We start from the raw sequence: 19398 nt of genomic DNA, 5'->3' as shown, positions 1-19398 counted from the left end.
GACTCTAGAGTCCTAGTGAGAGAACCAAAGAGTCTCCCCTGTTCTTTCTGACCACGGTGGGAAATCTGGAGCAGGAGAAGTTAACCCTCTCCTTGATCTCATGTGGTTGATGGAGAAGGAGAACCAGGAAATGAGTCGGGGGGGTGCAATGCTACCAAGCCACGGCCGAGCGACGTGTCTCTGCGAAATTTTTCAAGAGGTGCACATCAGTCTACACCGTAGGGTCCGGCGTAGACGCAGAGTGGTCTGCGGGGGTACGCCGTCGATTCGACGCAGAAGCATAAAACGGCCTTAAGAAGTCTGTCTTTTGTATGTTTTTTGTAGTTTCAACTTGATAAATCGTACAAAATGGCGCTAATGTTACACACATTGGGACAGTGTCTCCATGATGCAGCCTCAGAGTAAAGTTCAAACCCTCCCTGTTACACCTGGGCAATCGCTCCATAAAGTAGCAGTGATTTACTGATGTTTCAGTAAATTCCGAAATTTGTCAATGTTGACGATCTGACATAACTTCCTTTTAAAGCATACTGACACCTTAAGAAACATTGGAAAGTGTTTTATATCTGCAGGGGTCGTTCTGTTTTCTTTTTTGTCTAATGCGGAGACAATTTAAAGTTGCCTTCTTGCGGTTTGGGACAGAACAAGCCTGAAGGAAAGCAGGAGCAGATGTTTTGACTTACTAACTAGCAAAACATAGTTTTTCCATGTTTTCCCTCAGTTTTGGAATACATAATTTCCTATGGGCGAGGTAACTTTTTTTTTTTTAGAGACCATAGTACACACAATCTGTACGTATATTGGAACGATACTATAATACACTTTTAAACTTAAGTTTTTGCTGTGAAAATGGGTCATTTGTAAGAAATCATGATTGGAGTCATTCAGAATTCCAACTTGTTTGACTTTTATCACTGCAATGGTGCTAATTAAATTACAGCCCTAATGAGGTAGAGGCTGTATCCTCTTAATGTCGTCCTTCAAATCCTATCAACACTGCAGCTTGAGAGAGGGGGTGGTCTTTAGGAATGGGGCAGGGATCAAGAGGAGGGAATCTTGGTGAAGGGTCAGATCTGAGAAATGCAATACAAGGTTGAAGTCCCCTCCTGAGTGGGCCAGTGGAGCGGGTTTTCAACAAGGTTGACACAGTTTTGGCTTCACAAACAATGATTTGATCCAGTGAAATGTGAAACCTAGCGTCCTCGGTTCAATTTTAGAGTAATTTCTGTTGTTTGAAATAGACGTGCAACTAACATGATTTTCACTATTGATTCACCTACTAGGGGTTGGGGAAAAAATCGATACAGTATAGTATCTTGATATTTTTGGTAGCAATACTGTATCGATACACTACGGAAGAGGATTAGGGCCCCATGTAAAAATATATATATTTGAGTTCTGAGAAAAAAATTCTCAGAATTCTGAGATTAAAGTCAGAATCCTGACTTCTTTTTTTTTTTCAAAAGTAAAATTATGTTTTTTTTAAAAAAAAGTCAGAATTCTGACTTTAAACTCAGAACTCAATACATGTTTTCACATGTGGCCCTAATCCTCTTCGGTAATACACAGACGCCAAGTATCTATCTATTATTATATACAGTATGTGATGTCAGTTTGTCTGCTTGACAATCCCATTTTGCAACAATAAAATTGAAGTGAGATGAACAAAAAGAGAAACTTATGTACTTGATAAAACAGATGTTGACAACGTTTCCTTTTGAATCATTTGAAATGGGGTAAAATTTGGAAAAAGGTAATACATTGCAATATATCGCAGAATATTGCAATATGTTTAAAGTTCCAATAATATGGTATAGTCAGGCCTCTGGTGACTCCCACCCCTATAACCCATAAGTTATTTTCTCTCCATTAATAGAGCAATCATTTGGTCTATTAAATGTCAGGAAATACAAAAAGTGGCCATCACAAGTTCCCAGAGCCCATATGGCGATGTCTTAAAATGTCTTATTTTGTTTGACCAAAGTCCCAAAACCCTCCGATATCATTTTTAATCGTACAATATACTCATTGGAGTCTGAATTGTTGCGATTTTTTATTTTTTTTTGCTTAAAATGACTTCAAAATTTTGGCAATTGAATAAAAACAAAAATCTTGTTCTCACAGTGAAGTGCAGCATCACAGCTGGCAGACCTTGTGTAACTTTGAGCTTTATTTTTCTTCCATTTATCATCACAACATTTCTCACATCAGCTGGCATCGAAGCCACTGAGTACTTCACACTGCTTAAAAACAGCAGTGATCGGAACCACGGCCACACCTGCAGTAACAGTCATGGTCACTTGTCTAGTCATATTCTGGATTTATCTTCCCACTTCATATTTCCCCTTCGCACTGTGCTCATAATCTGGTTATGAAATATGCATCCTGCTCTTCCTGGTACAGTGGTGCTCCAGTCCGTGTTTTAGCGGCTGCTGTCCGCCTGCTGTCAATGAACATCCAGCGCGTCCTCTGGCTTTATTCTTCTACGTGTTTCCATCGCTCCGCCTCTTCTTCCTATCTGGATTTTTTTTTCTTCTCTCTCTCTTACTCTCGCTCTCTCTCTCTCCCCCCTTCTATCCCTCTCTCTCTTTCTCCCCCTCTCCCTCTCTCTGTCATTGCATCCATTTTTGTGCATTTAAGAAATCTCCAAGAATTACCAACCTGGAGGACAGCGAGCTAACCAGAGTGACAGAGGAGGGTTAAGGACTCCAAACGAAAACAAACAAGGACGGACCGGGGCATCTTTTATTCCAGCATGAGAGTAAAACCTTTCTAAAGGATGGCAGCGATGGGTTAGACAGGATTTAACATGACTGCAAAATAAAAGGCAAGAGTTCTTTTTTCATCCTCTGTATTTTTGTACTTTATTTTTTGTATCCCTGGATGGATGGAGGCTTGTGTTTGGAATACCTGAAGGTTGTAGCTTACACCCTGTACACTCTTGTTTCTTTTAAGGGCATCTAATCCTAATCCTGAGCGTTTTCTATTTCAGAAACGTCCATGTGTAAATTTGGCGTTTCAACCTGCAACAGCTTGAATAATGCGAATTCCCTTTTTGCAGGCAAGGTTCATTCGGCTGCAGCCTATTTCATAGCCCCACTATGAGCGTTTTATAGATGAGAATGAAGCCTTTAATTCATATTTTTGACCCTTATTTCTGCAGCACAGCGTAATTTGTGCACTAACCAAGATGTCATGCCGCCTGTAAGCCACGGTGCCTCCAGAAAATCCCGGCCGCCTGTTTGAAATTTGATGGCATTGAAATATAAATATCGCCCAGAATGCTGCTGGTTGACGGTGCCTTTCTCGTTTTGTAGCCACTGTGTGTAAAAGATGTCTGCTCCACACGGGCCCCGGGGCGGCACCGGCCCTGCTGCTGCCTCAGCGGCCGGCGCCATGCCGGAGATGCCGGACCTCAGCCATCTCACCGAGGAGGAGAGGAAGATCATCCTCGGTGTCATGGACCGACAGAAGAAGGAGGACGCGAAGGAACAGTCGATGCTAAAGTAAGAAAAAAAAAGCTGAGATAGTGGGAGCTGTTGGTGCTGCTGGCGGTGGGGAATAACCCCTGTTTTTTTTTTTTTTTGTGAATTTGTGTAATTGTCTCTCTGGGAGATGATAGATAGGCTATCATGTTGCTGACATCGAGCTCGAGCGTAAATAGTCGTCTCCTAGCCGGTATAGAACCAAGGTGAGATCAATCTTTTCCCTCGCCTCGTTATCATCCCTTGACTCCTACTTTAGAAAACACTTTTGAATGGCTGAGTATCGTTTTATAATGCGGCATACATTCCAATCTCTTTCCACCACTTTGCTAGCTATAGTTGTACCATAATGAGCTGGGTAAGCAGCAACGGGCGCCATTTTCACGTAAAAAGCACGCCAAATTGCTTAACCTTTCCCCACGAACGTCACCGAGATTACACAATATGACACTGGAAAGATCATTTAAGGTGTCCTTTGTGGCAATGGCGCACGCGGGGTGTGTGTGATTTCAACGTTAAAGTCTCGGTCGATCCTGTCGCCCCCCCCCCCCTTGTGTACAGATGTCGCTCGGAGCTGTTTCAGCACCACGGCACTGTCCAGTGTAGGGTTTTACTTTTTAAGGTGGACCGGACTGTTTCCGCCAGCATCGCTTTAACCTTTACTGTGTGAGCCATAACTTTGCTTTATCGCGGAATATTATTTTTACACAATAAAAAACACTCTCAGTTGAAGTATTGTTAATTAAACAATTTGGTTTTACAAGCCAGGCTTATGAAGAAAGATGGATTTCGGGCGGTTGCCTTAAATGTTGCCATCCTGTTGATTTTCTTGTAGTTCTTCTTCTTCAATGAAAATGATGCACATGCACACGTTTTGACTTTTCTACGTGAATGCAGCATTGATATTGGGCTACGCAATTAGGTGATAACTGATGAGTAAATGTATCCAGGTTTCTGCTAGAGATCTCTGGCAGGTTTACTGTTGCTGCAGCCGCCCAGCATGGCTAGTGACATTAGTGTGAAAGATGCATGGCACTATCACTGGGAGCTTTTTAGAGGCATTAGAGCTGTTGATTTCCATAATCAGGTAAACATTTGCACTAAAGCAGCATTCCTATGTAGTGAAAGTTGTGCAGTCCCTACCTAGTGCTGCTGCATGATAAATGTGACTCATGTAGGCTACTCCAAGACATGGCTTCCTCAGCCACTGCGGTACGTGCTGTGTTAATCATCCAGGCCTTTTCTGCCTTCCCTCCCCTTTCACTGTCGTATACCCTCCTCCCCAATAGCTGAGTGTTTTTCCTATTCCTCTTTCTCTGAGGTAAAGGGGATTGTCAGTTTCAGTCACTCTTAGTCTGACAGGGATGTCAAAGCCTTGTCATGACGACTGAGCACGGGCAGATGAGGCTGTGATTTTGCAACTGACTGACTGGCTGGCTGACTGACTGTCTCACCATAATGTTAGGTAATTCTGATCGCAGGCCACATAAGCCGAAAGCATACAAGACATTGGAAGTTCAAAGAAGCCTTAGTGACAATTGCTTGTGTTTCCGGTATGGCTTCTCTGTTGCATGCCTTGGTTACACGCAGATTAATATTAATATTAAGGGCAGGCTGCCATTTCAGAGATTCCGATTGGTTAAAAAAGTGTTCTGGAGACCTTTTGACCCCCTTCTGGCCTAATAGTAAAGTATTTTACTAATTCATACAACAAGACTATATTGGTTGGTTTTACTGTGTTCCTTTATCTATATGTACACGGTGACTCATCATGAGTCATCATAACAGTAAATCCCCACTTTCTTTACCTATGAAGCACACAATCATAACGTGTCCTAAAGCAGTGTTAATATGCACAGCACTGGCATAGGTGGATTAACTTGTCATCGGATTGTTTGTAGCATTTCCAGCAGTGTCGAAAACAAACACCCACGCCGCATCATGCAACCCTATAGCCGGTGCATCTGCGCTGTCGCAGTCACGGTCCAAACTCGCAGCGGCTTGGATGGCTTTTCGGTAAAGTGGCAGTTTGAACATGGAAGTGTGTGATCTAACAGAGGGAATCCTGGGAGGATGGAGGGATTGAGAAGAGAGAGGGAGAAAGTAAGAGAAGCCTCCAGCTGCAGGGCTTGCCAACTTGCTGTCATCTCACTGGAGGTGCTACAGAGAGCGTGGATGGGAATCCAGTGCTGCTGACTCTCATGTAATTAGCTACTCTCTCTTAGCCTGCTCATTCTTAGCAGGCCTGTGTGTGTGTGTGTGTGTGTGTGTGTGTGTGTGTGTCTGCATGTAGAAAATGTGCTCCACCAATGAGAATCGATTTCCTGAAGTCCATATGGTGGCGCTCTACATATCTATAGCTCATTCTTAGAATTCTGTCCTAGAAAGCTGCAGTCATTGAAGTACATTTAGGACATTTCTACATGCAAAAACATGTACAGACTACAGTCACTAAAATTAACCCTCTGAGGTCTATGGGCATTTTTAGATATGTTCTTGAATTCTCCTTTTAAGGGTATTTGCATGTAAGTGATCCCCATGTGTTTCATATCAGAATGTTCAGAACAAACTCAGCTTTCTGCATAGTGATGCCAAAAATTGTCCCAGATCAATGTATAAAGAGATAATTTTGGCCCTAAAAACATATAATATATATATATATATATATATATATATATATATATATATATATATATATATATATAATATCTCTTGTGAAAACATACATACACTCAATCGTTTTGGTGATTGAAATGAGTTTTCAAAAGTCTTTCTGGTTCACAAAAGTAGCGTAATAAATGAATAAAATAGTAAATAAATGTCTAAAATGAAATTTTGTAATATTTTTTGAGTAGGAGTGTTGTCAAACATTGCTTGGACTCGCCGGTGCGTCTTTTGTCCTCAGAGCTATTAGCTATCTTGGTTTTCCATGCACCAGCGAGTCTCTGAGCAGTACAGCAATGATGGTTATGGGACCCCCACCCCTACCCACCCAGACACTTTGTATCCCACAGGCAGGCATCAGCTTCCTGTGATGGGGTGACCCACAGAACGCCCGGGGCTCCACTTCTCCTTTCTCCCTCCTGTTCCTCCAGTCCTCTAGGGCTGCTTCCTGGTTGGGCTTGGTGGCTAGGAGGGGGTCAGGAGGGGGGTAGTAATGTTCTCCATCCTAACTCTGACTTTATCTTTCACACCTCTGCCCTCTAACGCTTTGTCATTGATTCTATTTCTCATGCTGCATATAATGTTACCTGCATTATGAAGGCAGGAGCTGGCATTCGAGTAGGGCTGCAATTTAGGATAATTTTGATGAATTGATTAGTTGTGGGGCGGCCTCTAGCTCACCCAGTAAGAGTGTTTGCCCCATGTAGGGTGAGTCCTGCAGCGGCGTGGGTTCCAGTCCGACCTGCTGCCCTTTTCTGTGTGTCATCCCCCATCTCTCTCCCCCTTTCTGGTCTATCCGCTGTCAATAAAGGGAAAAGCCCCCAAAAAATAATCTTTAAAAAAAAAAGTTGTTTGGTCTATAAAATGTCAGAAAATAGTGAAACATGTCTTGTTTTGTCCACAACTCACAGATATTCAGTTTAATGTCATAGAGGTGTGAAGAAACTAGAACATATTCACATTTAAGGAGCTTTTTCATAAAAAAAAAATGACTCAAACCAATTAATTGATTATCAAAGTAGTTGCCCATAAATGTAATAGTTGACAACTAATTGATTAACTTTTGCAGCTCTATATAAGAGCACACGCACATACTCTCTCATCACAGAAACTTAAAACCCATTTTAAAGACCATATAACCAGCATTCTAGTAAATATCCCAGTTCCACCTCTTCCTTGTGACAGACAGTGTTCACTCGTGAATTGGGGGAGACTGTGTCAATCGCTCAGGGACCTCCTTTGACAGTGCTAATTATACTTGCTGCCTTGTAGGAGGGACTCCCACTGAGATGCAGCTATACCAGGGCTCTGAGGTGTCTGCTCCTCTGCCATCTATTTGGGTGCAACCATTTTTATTGCACAAGACAAAGGACGCCCCGGGTTCCTGTATCTGGGAACATAATGTGTGTCAATAGTTTTTAGATGTTTCATATTAGAGACAAACATTTTGTCTAAAGACCCCCTTCTAGATAATTTTTGTCCAAGGGACCCCAATTTTGAAGAAACAAATTGGTTATTGAAATTTTAGTATTGACTTTTACACATTTTTCACACTATTTTCAATGTTAATATCTATCAATATTCAATATAATTGTATGATCACAATATTATGATTATGTTATAAATAGAGACACCAAGCTAACTGTAATTAAATACTAACAAAATGAGTTGGCTACATGCTGTGATATATATTTATATCAAAATGTATTCTGTATTCTTGTAGTACTGTGAAAACTACACTTGTGTATTACACTTTAATTAGTGTGGCTTACCGGATGTACAGTGCGGGTGTAAAGCCTGACATGCCATGTCGGGCATTCTCCTTCCCTTCTCTATTATCTATTCTGCAAAGGCACCATAATTTCATCCGGGGCTCAGGGACGCCCAAAACGATTGTGATTGGTTAAAAGAAATACAAACAACCCAGAACTGTTTTTGTCACCCTATACCTGAATATTGAATCGTGCAGCCAGACCATACTCTAGCGCTGACACAGCACTGTGGAGATAGCTCTGGCAATGCGAGACTACACTTCCACTGAATCGGGAAATTATGAAAGAGTGGTAAAAAAAAATAATGGTCAAAATCGAAGCAGCAGGGGCACCCTGGTAGCTCACCTGGTTGAGCGTGCATCCCATGTATTAAGGCTCAGTCCCTACCGCAGCGGCCCAGGTTTGATTCCAACAGCCCTTTGCTGTCCTACCAATTAAAGGCAAAAAAAGCCCCAAAATGATCTTACAAACAAAAAGAATTGAAGCAGCAAAGACAACTTATTGTCCATAATATCAAACTCCAAAAGCACTGTATCCTACAATTCCCATAATGCAACTTCATATTTCTCTTAACCCTCCCATGCCTGGCAAAAGCATGTGAGTTAGCAATTAGTACGGTGGCCGGGAAGTGCAATGCAACATTACAAAGAATGATACACTTTTACATTTTGGAAAACAAAATAACATTTTGGAAAACAAATTTACATTTTGGAAAACAAAATAACATTTTAGAAAACAAATTTACATTTTGGAAAACAAAATAACATTTTAGAAAACAAATTTACATTTTAGAAAACAAATTTACATTTTGGAAAACAAATTTACATTTTGGAAAACAAAATAACATTTTAGAAAACAAATTTACATTTTGGAAAACAAAATAACATTTTAGAAAACAAATTTACTTTTGGAAAACAAAATAACATTTTCGAAAAAAATTTACATTTTAGAAAACAAATTTACATTTTGGAAAACAAAATAACATTTTCCGAAAACAAATTTACATTTTGAAAACAAATTAACAAGATGCAAAACACTTTTACCGTCCCGAAACAAATTTACAAATGACAGATTCTTCACGGAAAGGGAATGTACCACATACCGGAAGTGATGAGGTTTTGTATACATGTCGCTTTGACTACGGCAGTTATGGATCGAATGCGTCAATAGAGCCGCCATCTTGGAACAGGGGAGGCACTGCCTTATATACTGTCTATGGGCCGTCCTTAATGCATCAGCGTCAATGTAGGCAAAGGTCTAACGGAAATAAAATCACTATAAATCGTCAAAATCTCATGCGATGTTCTATTTTTTTAAACAAAAGACAAAGAGACTAATTAATGTGTTAATACAAAGAATATTTATTATAATCAGTTCACAGATATGAGTACAAACGGAAACTTCACCCTTCTGAACTAAGAGGTTCTGCTTCAAAGTGAAGTTTAAACAGACTGAAATGTCCAGGCTCACTCCCCCACTAATGATTCATTTATTTCTGCATGTATTTATTTATTTAACGAGACTTTAAGTCGTGTTTCGTCGTCCACAGTCCGAGTCCCGCCAGACTCCCTTTAGGAAACCTGTGATTTAAACTTCAGCAGGCTGTGACAGTCCGCTCCGTTCAGTCCTGGATCTGATTCTCCCGGGCTTCCCTTCCCTCCAGCGGGCCCAGCAATACGGCCTGGGTCTCCAGCTGCGTGGTGTCGTTTTGGCTCCCAGGAATGGGCAGTGAGCTCCAGGTCCTGCAGCTGCAGACGGACTCAGCTGCCCCCCTGCTGTAGCTTCGATCCGGCCGCGGCTGTCGATACGTTCCCTGTGTTTCCGTCAGGTCCGCGTCATATAAAAACTCCAAACACCGACCACACGTAAAGTCACCATAAACTTCATTCACGCCATATACTCACTCACAACAACACAAATTGACTGCGCTCACCAACAACACCTCATCACTTCCGGTATGTGGTACATTTCCCTTTCCGTGAAGAATCTGTCATTTGTAAATTTGTTTCGGGACTGGTAAAAGTGTTTTGCATCTTGTTAATTTGTTTTCTAAAATGTAAATTTGTTTTCGAAAATGTAAATTTGTTTTCTAAAATGTTATTTTGTTTTCCAAAATGTAAATTTGTTTTCGAAAATGTAAATTTGTTTTCGAAAATGTTATTTTGTTTTCCAAAATGTAAATTTGTTTTCTAAAATGTTATTTTGTTTTCCAAAATGTAAATTTGTTTTCTAAAATGTTATTTTGTTTTCCAAAATGTAAATTTGTTTTCCAAAATGTAAATTTGTTTTCTAAAATGTTATTTTGTTTTCCAAAATGTAAATTTGTTTCCCAAAATGTTATTTTTTACCAAAAAGTAAATTTGTTTCAGCAAAGATAATTTATTGTTTCCAAAATGTAAATTTGTTTTCCAAAATGTAATCGTACAATTCCCATAATGTAAAAGTTTTCCTTATTTGTATTGCTTGCACTACCTGGCAAAGCACGTAGATTAGCCCAAAGTTTGTATTACAAACTTTCTGTTAAACATTTGTAGTTTCAAAGCCCAAGCCCTAGATAACCCTGATGACATAATTAGAGATATTTATTTCAGACTTTGGAAAGCTCTCTCTAAAGCCACAGAAGACATCATAGAACTATTTTCATAAACTGAGCACTACTCTGTGTAAAGTTTGTGTAGCGTCCCTTTAATTTCAGTCACGTTGCCCAGACCTGTTTTAAATATTACCTTGTTGCTATATATGCTGTTCACAGTATTACGCTACACTGTACACTGGGACGCAAGAAAGCGTAAAGTGACTGAATTGTTTACATGACTCGTAAAGGTGTCAGGATGGTATTTTAGTGGAGCTACTTTAAAATCAAAAGTTTTTTTTATGAACTGCATACTTTGATGGACCCATCCTCTATTAGTTCTCTTCGCAATTTAGAAAAAAACTGATGTTGCTGATTTGTTAGTATGCAACGCTGCTATGGTGTGAAGTGTAGGGGGTTGGTGTGTGTGTGTGTATCCTAGAATTAACCTAGGATACACCCCCCCCCCCCGCCGCCGCACCACAGTTATCTGATACTGCTAGAGTGTACCAGCTGGGGTCAGAGTAGAGAGGTCCTGTGTCCCTGGAGGCTATAGGTTCTCAGCCCATCTGAGAGAATAGCACAGGTAGAGTGCACACACACACACACGTTATACAAGACTGAGCATCAGAACTTCAATGTTTTTCTGGCACTCAACAGACATGATTTTCTGTGCACTGTAAGCGACCTGAAGCTGAGAAAGACCTTAAATAAATAAGGATAAAGTGACCAAAACTTGCTGGACAGAGACAATGTTGGCAACCCAAAGAAAACACACTGTGTCAGTTGTGCAAACAAGAGCTAGAGGCAGATAAACACTTCCTGGTACACAGTAGCCTGTGTTAAGAAAGCAGAAGCAAATGATTTACCTAAATCAAAGCTGAATAACAAGAATGTAAAAAAGCTCTCAGACCAAAAACAATTATTTTGCAAAAAAACTTTGATTGTTATGGGACCAACAAAATAAGCAAACTAGTAGAAAACCAGTGAAACACTTGAAACTGTACTGAGCTCCTTCAAAATCAGATTGCATCTGTGTAACGTAGTATAGTGTACAGTATGTTGTGTAGTGTACAGTGTTTAAATGATTATACTTCCCTTGTAAAACGTGTACAACCTGCTGTAGCAATACTTAGTTATGTCCATGCTAGTCTCGCATTGCCAGACCCTCCTCCACAGCGCTGCAGAGGAGGGTCTGGCTAGTCCACACAGCATTCCGGGATGAGAGAAAACGTGCTCTGGTTTATTGGCATTACTTTAAACCAATCACAATCGATGGAGCAACGGCGCCTCTCCTTGTGAAGGAACTTGTGGACTTGGTGGAACATGTGTACGTTCAAAAGTAGTTTTAGTCGTGCAACAGAAAACTCCGATTGGACAGATAGTCTAGCTAGCTGTCTGGATTTACCCTGCAGAGATCTGAGGAGCAGTTAACCATAGTCCTCACACCAGAGGTTAGTTTCTCCACACAAAAAAAGCATAAGGTGACGGATATCCGGCCTAAAATGAGAGACATCCGGCGGAATTTCCATCGTCATCTGAACAATCCCGGAAGTGGAAGGTCGTCGTTATAGACTATGTCCATGACAATAAAGCAAATTTGAATTGGAAAAGATAGAGAGAATGAGAGACCTATGGTTGTGAAATGACGCGAGGTAATGCTCAGAAGCTTCCCACTGGACAGTATACAGTATACTCTCTCTGTCTCTCTCTCTCTCTCTCTTCTCTCTCTCTGCTTTCCTCTTGTTCCCTTAGCTCACTCACCCATGCTCACTGGCCTTCCCATGCAAAGAGCTTCCATCCCCCATCACTTTCCCCAAGGGAGAGAGGGAGAGAAAGTGAAAGAGCGGATCCTGTCTTGACTCCATAAAGCAGAACACACGCCAAATGAATACATCATCATGCTAATTAAAGTAACAATGTGTTTTGGTTATGGAAGGTTGGCATGTTGTCAAGTAGTTTGGCTCAGCTGGAAAAGGAAATCCGGTTCAAAACAATTGCCATCATTAAAATGATATATAATACGTTCAATAATATATGTACCATTTGCTCCTGTGCTTTTGTGGGAGTGAAGTTGCATTACTCTAGTGTCGAGGTCCTTTGGTGCTCTCCTATTCATCTACCTCTTTTTACACTTCAGCCATTGTATTCTACTCCTCTACACCTGCATGTCATTTTCCTCTCTTCATTTGGCTCTACAGTTGGCTCAAAGTGTGGGAATATAGGCTAACTATGCTACAGATTTACCTAATCTAAATCACAGTGTTCTTATTTACTTTATAGGATAATGCTATTGTTATTTTCCTTGTATATTTTTCTTGTTCCCATCGAATACCAAAAGCATTCAAAGTGTAATATCACTCTGCATATAGCTCTTTTTTGTCTTCACCAACTACTTTTCTTTAGCTTGCTAAATGCTCTACTGTGTTCACTAGCTAGTTGCTAGTCTTGCTTTGCAAGACCTTCCTCCACAGCGCCGCAGAAGAGGGTCTGGCTAGTTCACACAGCATTCTGGCATGTGAGAACAACGTTCTCTGGTGTATTGGCATTTCTTTAAACCAATCACAATCGTCATGGGCAGCGCTAAGCTCTGGACAGAGCCACAGTGCCTCTGCTAAGTAGCCTCGGGAAGGAACTTGTTTTGGTGTACGTTCAAAAGTAGTTTTAGTCGTGCAACAGAAAACTCAGATTGGACAGATAGTCTAGCTAGCTGTCTGGATTTATCCTGCGGATGTCGTGTTTCATCCCTGTGTCAAGTTGTTGTTTTGAGTTTGTATTACATTTTCTGTTTTGTTTTCCACTGTTTCCCATGTGTGCAGCTTTTGAGCGTTTTCCCCGAATACCTGTTTGCCTGTTTGTTTTTGATTCCCTGGATTTTTGAACTTTGCCTGTCTCTTGGATTTTTCCCATTGCCTGTCGTTTGTTGACAACTGTTGCTGAGTTTATTTAATTGCTAAATAAACTATTGTATTTATACTTTGAGTCTTGCCTCGTGGGTCCATTATCTGTGTGCTTGATAGCAGAGATCTGAGGAGCAGTTAACCAGAGTCCTCAGAAATCCACTGGAGTGTAGAATTACAACACAAAGAAAGAGGAAGGTGATGGACATCCGGCCGAAAAGAGTGAAATCCGGCAGAATTTCTGGCGGCACCGGAGCAATCCCGGAAGTGGAACGCCATGGATATAGACTAGACTTGTTGCTAACTTTGTCAGTGTGCCATCCGGTTCTGGGCACGTAGTGTACAGTGGGTTTATCAGAGATCTGTGGGAAACAGCTGCCTGTTGCTGTCCGACACAAGGTGGATGAGAACGGTGAGACCGAGGCAAAACAGAAAAGTTGCAGGCCATAAACTTTGAGCTGAAAGTTGCTTGAATGCTGCATAGAACTGAGTGGAACTGTAGGGTGGGGTGATAATTCTCCGTGGGTTCGACTTTACAAACAACCCGTTAGGGTTGGTGCACTAGAGAATATTATTGGCAGTAGTGCGGGACAAGTGTGATTGCCTCAGAATAAACAACAGTGCTTATATATTCAGAAAGATAAAGGAAGATGTCACCAGGTACAGCAATGTGGCTCTACGGCACAGAGGAGGTTGAATCAGGCTTTTGCTGCACAGGCAAAACTTGTTAGTAGGATCAATTCAACTTGTTTTAACTGGTTCTAATTGTGTTCTACAGTATGTTCTAATGAGTCCCTTACGCATTTTAGGCTGGCCCGAGAAAGGAAAGGAGGATAATTTAAGATGGAAAAGAAAAAGGAGACGAGAGGGCAGGACAAGAGGAAAGTGTAGCACACAGTAGGAGAGAGGAGAGGAAATGAGTAGGGACGAGGGGACAAGAGCAGAAGAGAGGACAGGAAAGGAGAAGAGGACATCAGAGAGAAAATGAGAGGAGAGACACTGACGTCTGAGATGCTATCAGGTCTTGCTGCTGATATGACAGCCTCAGTCTCCATTGACAGAGCAATCAGCCTGCCATCTCCCATAGCCTGCTCTTCTCTTGCCTGGCACAGCACAGCATCGGACTCTATTGTCTCCCCGCGCTTTGTTCTAAATAACATCTGCATTCGTCAGCATAGGTTTTATTCTCTTCTGGGCTCTTATCCTTCAAGCAAAGTTTGAAGGGATTTTCCTGCCCCTGGCTGCGCAATTTGAAATGCCCTTGGCAAAACATGACAGTATGAAAATATTTTAGAATGAGAAATGGGTTGTGTTAACTACTACAAGGGATTTAGTTATGTACAATAAAGTATACACTGTACTGCATGTGTTAGATAATTAGTCAACAGTGCCTCAAGCTGCTGTAACTTTAGGATAATGTGTTCAAGCAGCTAATGTTGGATTGGTAATATGATAAACAGATATGTACTACATTAAGATCGGCAGGTCAAATCCCCAGCTAGAGAAAAATATATGATTGCAACATTAGTGACTAGTGATCCTGGACTGAGTCAGAACAGAACCCAACCACATAACATCTGCCCTGATGTTACATAAGCCTCTCAGCATGCTGTGCAAGAGTAGCCTGATTGAGAGCAACACAATGCGATAGATATGCCGATAGAGCTGAATAATATTTATGAAGGGAAACAGAAAAAAGGAGATGAATAGAAAATGCAGAAAGGTAGCCTCTGCCAATGAGAGCAAAGAGAGTAGAAACGGGAAGGCAAAAGGGGCCCCTTTATCACTTTTATTGCCCATCCCCCGTGCCCGTCCACCCTGATTAGAGTCAATGTAGAGGAAGATATACAGCGTCTGACCGTCAGAGGGAAGCCCAGCACTCCTGAGGAACATATGTGCCTGCTACAGAGTAGCTGGCAGCGTTGATATTAAATGTATCGCTCAAAATCCTGTGGTAGTGTGATGATACAGTTGAGACAAATTCAGCACAACACACTAATGGGCTTTACACTACACACACTAGTTACCAGACCCAATCGGAATCTGCAGATTTTTTTTTGTTTCTTTTGCTTGGGGAGGAAACATCAAACATGTGTTAACATCCCAGGGTTTTGTTTCTTTCATTTGCTGAAAATCTTGCTTTTAAAAAAAAAAATAAAATTAATACAAATGTCTTTTCTGACAGTCAGGCCTTTATTGTGATAGCTTAGGCATGAAAGGGGAGAGAGAGGGGGAGTGACATGCAGGAAAGTGCCACAGGTCAGAATTGAACCTGAGACCTCTGCATCGAGGACTAAGCCTGTGTATATGGGCGTGTTCTCTACCACTAGGCTACCCATGAATACGAAGTTTTAATCTTAAAACATTTGCTAATTACGAACTAAAACGTATTTGTTTCAAACTGCAAAGGGAAAGCTGTGGGACAGGTGTGCAGGTAGTATAGCTAGTGCCTTTTCTCTCCCCCATGACATTCCCTCAGGGTTTGTTTCATGATTGTTGAACCCTGAAAGGTCAGAGGAAAAGACATCTCTCCACTCTGTACAGCAGAGGTCTCAAGCCACGTAGCCTGCAGGGCCCAAATTATCTTTTTACTCTGCGGATGATGTGTGAATCAGCTAAATCAGTCACAAACCCGTGACCAGGGTTTGTAAACTCTGTTGTACAACAGCAGTCTGTGTATGCGTTCATAGTGTGGCAGTTATGCATGCATCCAAAGAACATTTATTGCTTTAGTCTGTGTACGTACCGTGAGCAAGTGAGTGAGAGACAGAGACTGAAAGCAGGAAAGAAGAACACAGATGCTTGGATAGAGAAAGAGACAGTTCCGAGGCTGCTGAATGGCCAGTTACTAAAGGTGGAACGTGGCACCAGGTCATCTCAAGCTGATTGCACTCAAAGAGTGAAAACCCTCACGCTGTTAGTCGGACTATTAATAGTGGAGACATTCAGCTTTCTGCGGTGGCCGGCAAGCAGCCAGGCATCTAAACAGGCAGCAAGGCCTGCGGTCGTTTAGGCGTCCAGGAAAGCCAGGCAGCAAGGCAAAGAAGCTTACAGGACAAACTCCAACCACCAGAAAGACAGGAAAGCTCCTGATAAGGAGAGAGTACATTTAGTTCATCAACAGAGCTAATGGAAAAACAAATACATTGATAGATTCATTCTTAATTGTGTTGTGCTTTGGTAAAGAAATTATTTAATGTTAATCATAGATTTGATAGAGAGAGAACCGTTTAATAAAGCCAGATTTGATTTAATAAAGTTGATGATAATGACACATCTTATCCCAGCTTTCTGATATCAATAAACACACTTGTGGTAAAGTGGCTAAGTGTTGTTTGCATGCTCATTTATTAGCTGGTTGTTAAATTTCAACAGCAATGTTGTAGCAGCTAGTAATGAGAGATAAAATAAGGAAATATATCCTACAAAAACTTTGCTATTGTTATTTATTGGTACACTTCAAGACTCACTTCATAAAGGGATTTAACAAGCCTGCTGTTGAGTATTAAAGGATCCGTGTTATGCTCATTTTTAGGTTCATATTTGTATTTTGGGTTTCTACTTGAACATTTGTACAAGCTTTAATGTTCAGAAAACACAATTTTTTTTCTCATACTGTCTGTCTGAATGTACCTGTATTCACCCTCTGTCTGAAACGCTCTATTTAGTCTCTTTAAGCCCCCCCTCCTGAAAAGCCCAGTCTGCTTTGATTGGTCAGCATTTCTGGAGCTTCAGCATCTGTGCTCTCTGAGTCTCTGCATCGTCATTGTAGCCGGGGAATGACTGTAACGTACGGAAGTCCTGACAGCTCGTCTAAAGGCACTGTTTCTAAATATGGGCCGAAAAAAGATTTGTAGAGAGAAAAAACAACAACTTATGATTTTAACTTTAGACACAACTGGGCTAAATTTTTCTCGTCTTTATGCGTCGTTAATCGCCTGCTAGCTCTAGCTTTACATGTTACATACATGCAGTAGAGGCTGAGTGGTCTTATTATCTAACTCGGTGTATTACCTAAAATGTTGAACTATTCTTTTAGTTGTTTTTTTTCTTAAACTCAATCTATCCCTCCATCCATGTTCTGTCCCGTCTGGATTCAGGTCTCTGCGGTTGTATGCAAAGCAAAGATCCCCAGTTCCCCTTTTTCTAAGCTCTTTTATTTAGTCCCCCCCTGCTAAATGTTCCAGCTTCAAGCAAGGTTTACCCTAGTCTGAGATAAAGCTGCACGTGCTGGATGCCCTTTCCCTTCCACTATCTCCACTATCTATTTTGCAAGGGCACCATTGGTATATTGGCTTAGCACTGCCCAGGATGGTTGTGATTGGTTTAAAGAAATACAAAAAATCTAGAGCGTTTTTTCCCCTTTAGAAAAAACGGCGTAGCCAGACTATACTCCAGCGCTGATGCAGCACTGTGGAGAGGTCTGGTTATGCGAGACTAGGTCCACACCTAGCAGGCCTCTGAGCAAGCTAACAGCTAACACTGTGGCAACATCCTTAGATATTAGCACATGGAGTGAATGTTGCTGCCACTAACTAAGAAGTTCTTGAAGTTTTTTAGACCAGGACACAACTCGAGTAAGGTTAGACCCACCCCAGAATGCAAGCTCATGCATTTCATATGGGCCACCTTAATAAGTCCTATTTTCGGTAAACTAAGACCCAAAATAAGCTAGTTTTCATGTTGCAGATTCTTAAAAAGTGACACAACACAGCACAGACCTTTGTTCATTTGTCCTAGATTCTGACCCTGTAGTGAGAGTGAAACTAAACACAAATGTCTACTGGATATACAAATGTAGAGTTGGTGTACTACTTTAATCACAGTATAGGTAGGCATAAGAAGTGCTATAAACCCAAATGATTGTTAAAATGAAAAGAATGAAGCAATAAAATGACTTGCTAATAGTCCTCACCCGCCAGATGCTTTGCTCTGTGTGTGTGTGAGCTGGCATATTTACTAGCGGTAGTTTACACAGGGTGCTCTAATCTTTCCTTCCCTGTGTGTGTGTGTATTTGTGTGTTTATCCATGGTCTGCTCATTCAAGACTCAGCTGGTTGGAGCAGGTGCAAGCTGGTGACTCAAACACATGGATGCTGCCTAGCCGGTCCTTCTAATATGCCTTTGTGTGGCTAAAAAACTCAAACCATCCAGTGCTTTCTATAAACAAATGCAGCCTCCCTTTATTTGTCCAACACACACACAAACAGACATACTGCACTCTAAATGAAACACCTACACACACATTATCTCCATAGAGAGTCAACCAGACAGTATCATTTATTATGTAATGATTGGTGCAGGGATTCTGTTGGATACATTTGCTTATGCAATCCCTGCTCACATCCTTGGCAGTTTTATTTTGAAAATACATCCTGTAATTATATGAAGTGTTTTTGATATTGCTGGGAAACTGCTTGCTTTTAATGCACTTTTATTTCCTTTTTGCCCTGCATATGATTCATAGGGATGTAACGACGCATTGTGAATCAGCAAAAATCGATTGAAGTGTGTAAAGATTACAACTGGTTTACATTAAAAAAAATTAATCGCGATGCAATTTTTAAACAGCCTAGGGCTTAATCTACCGTACTTTTGCAAAGGTCACTACGTCTTCTTAGTTCATTTATTTGAAAAGATAATTATTCTATTTATTTAGTTGTTTTGATGTAGGACTGTTTTTAAAAAAAATCAATCATTTGTCTGCAGCTCATTCTGTTAAAAAATCATGACAAAATCGTGTCGTGAACATAAAATGGTGAATCCTATCGAATTGTGAGTTGAGTGTATCGTTACAGCCCTAATGATTTATGTTACAACTTTTCTTGCTCTCTTGTGCCATCATAACTCTCCTCGTATCGCTTTGACTTGGTTATTGTTCTTAGCGGTCCATCAGGGTTCAGGGGTTATGTGTTTAGTAGCATTACAGTGCTTTCTATGTACAGTAGAAGTTGCTGTAGGCAGATTACATAAGAAGCCTACTGACATAAATAAGGGAGGATAAA

General features: G+C 41.0%; 1 protein-coding gene across 47 annotated transcripts in view; it reads left to right on the top strand.

Annotated features, from left to right (window-relative positions):
* The first annotated feature begins 2558 nt into the window (after window positions 1–2558).
* The window catches only part of rims2a (regulating synaptic membrane exocytosis 2a), a 188833-nt gene continuing 171993 nt past the window's right edge, over window positions 2559–19398 (top strand). For 22 of the 47 annotated variants that reach the window (XM_039807149.1, XM_039807142.1, XM_039807158.1 and 19 more), the window contains exons 1-2: window positions 2560–2827; window positions 3318–3506. In XM_039807149.1, coding sequence (XP_039663083.1) covers window positions 3334–3506 — 173 coding nt within the window. In that variant the 5' untranslated portion in view covers window positions 2560–2827; window positions 3318–3333. Of the gene's footprint in view, window positions 2828–3317; window positions 3507–19398 lie in introns of all 47 variants that reach the window. The other 25 variants (XM_039807126.1, XM_039807129.1, XM_039807131.1 and 22 more) reach the window with 3 other exon arrangements.

Source organism: Perca fluviatilis, chromosome 7 (assembly GCF_010015445.1).
Source record: "Perca fluviatilis chromosome 7, GENO_Pfluv_1.0, whole genome shotgun sequence".
In the NCBI taxonomy this organism is placed as follows: domain Eukaryota; kingdom Metazoa; phylum Chordata; class Actinopteri; order Perciformes; family Percidae; genus Perca; species Perca fluviatilis.
Note: the sequence above shows the minus strand (reverse complement) of the source record. Positions and strands in the feature narration are given on the sequence as shown.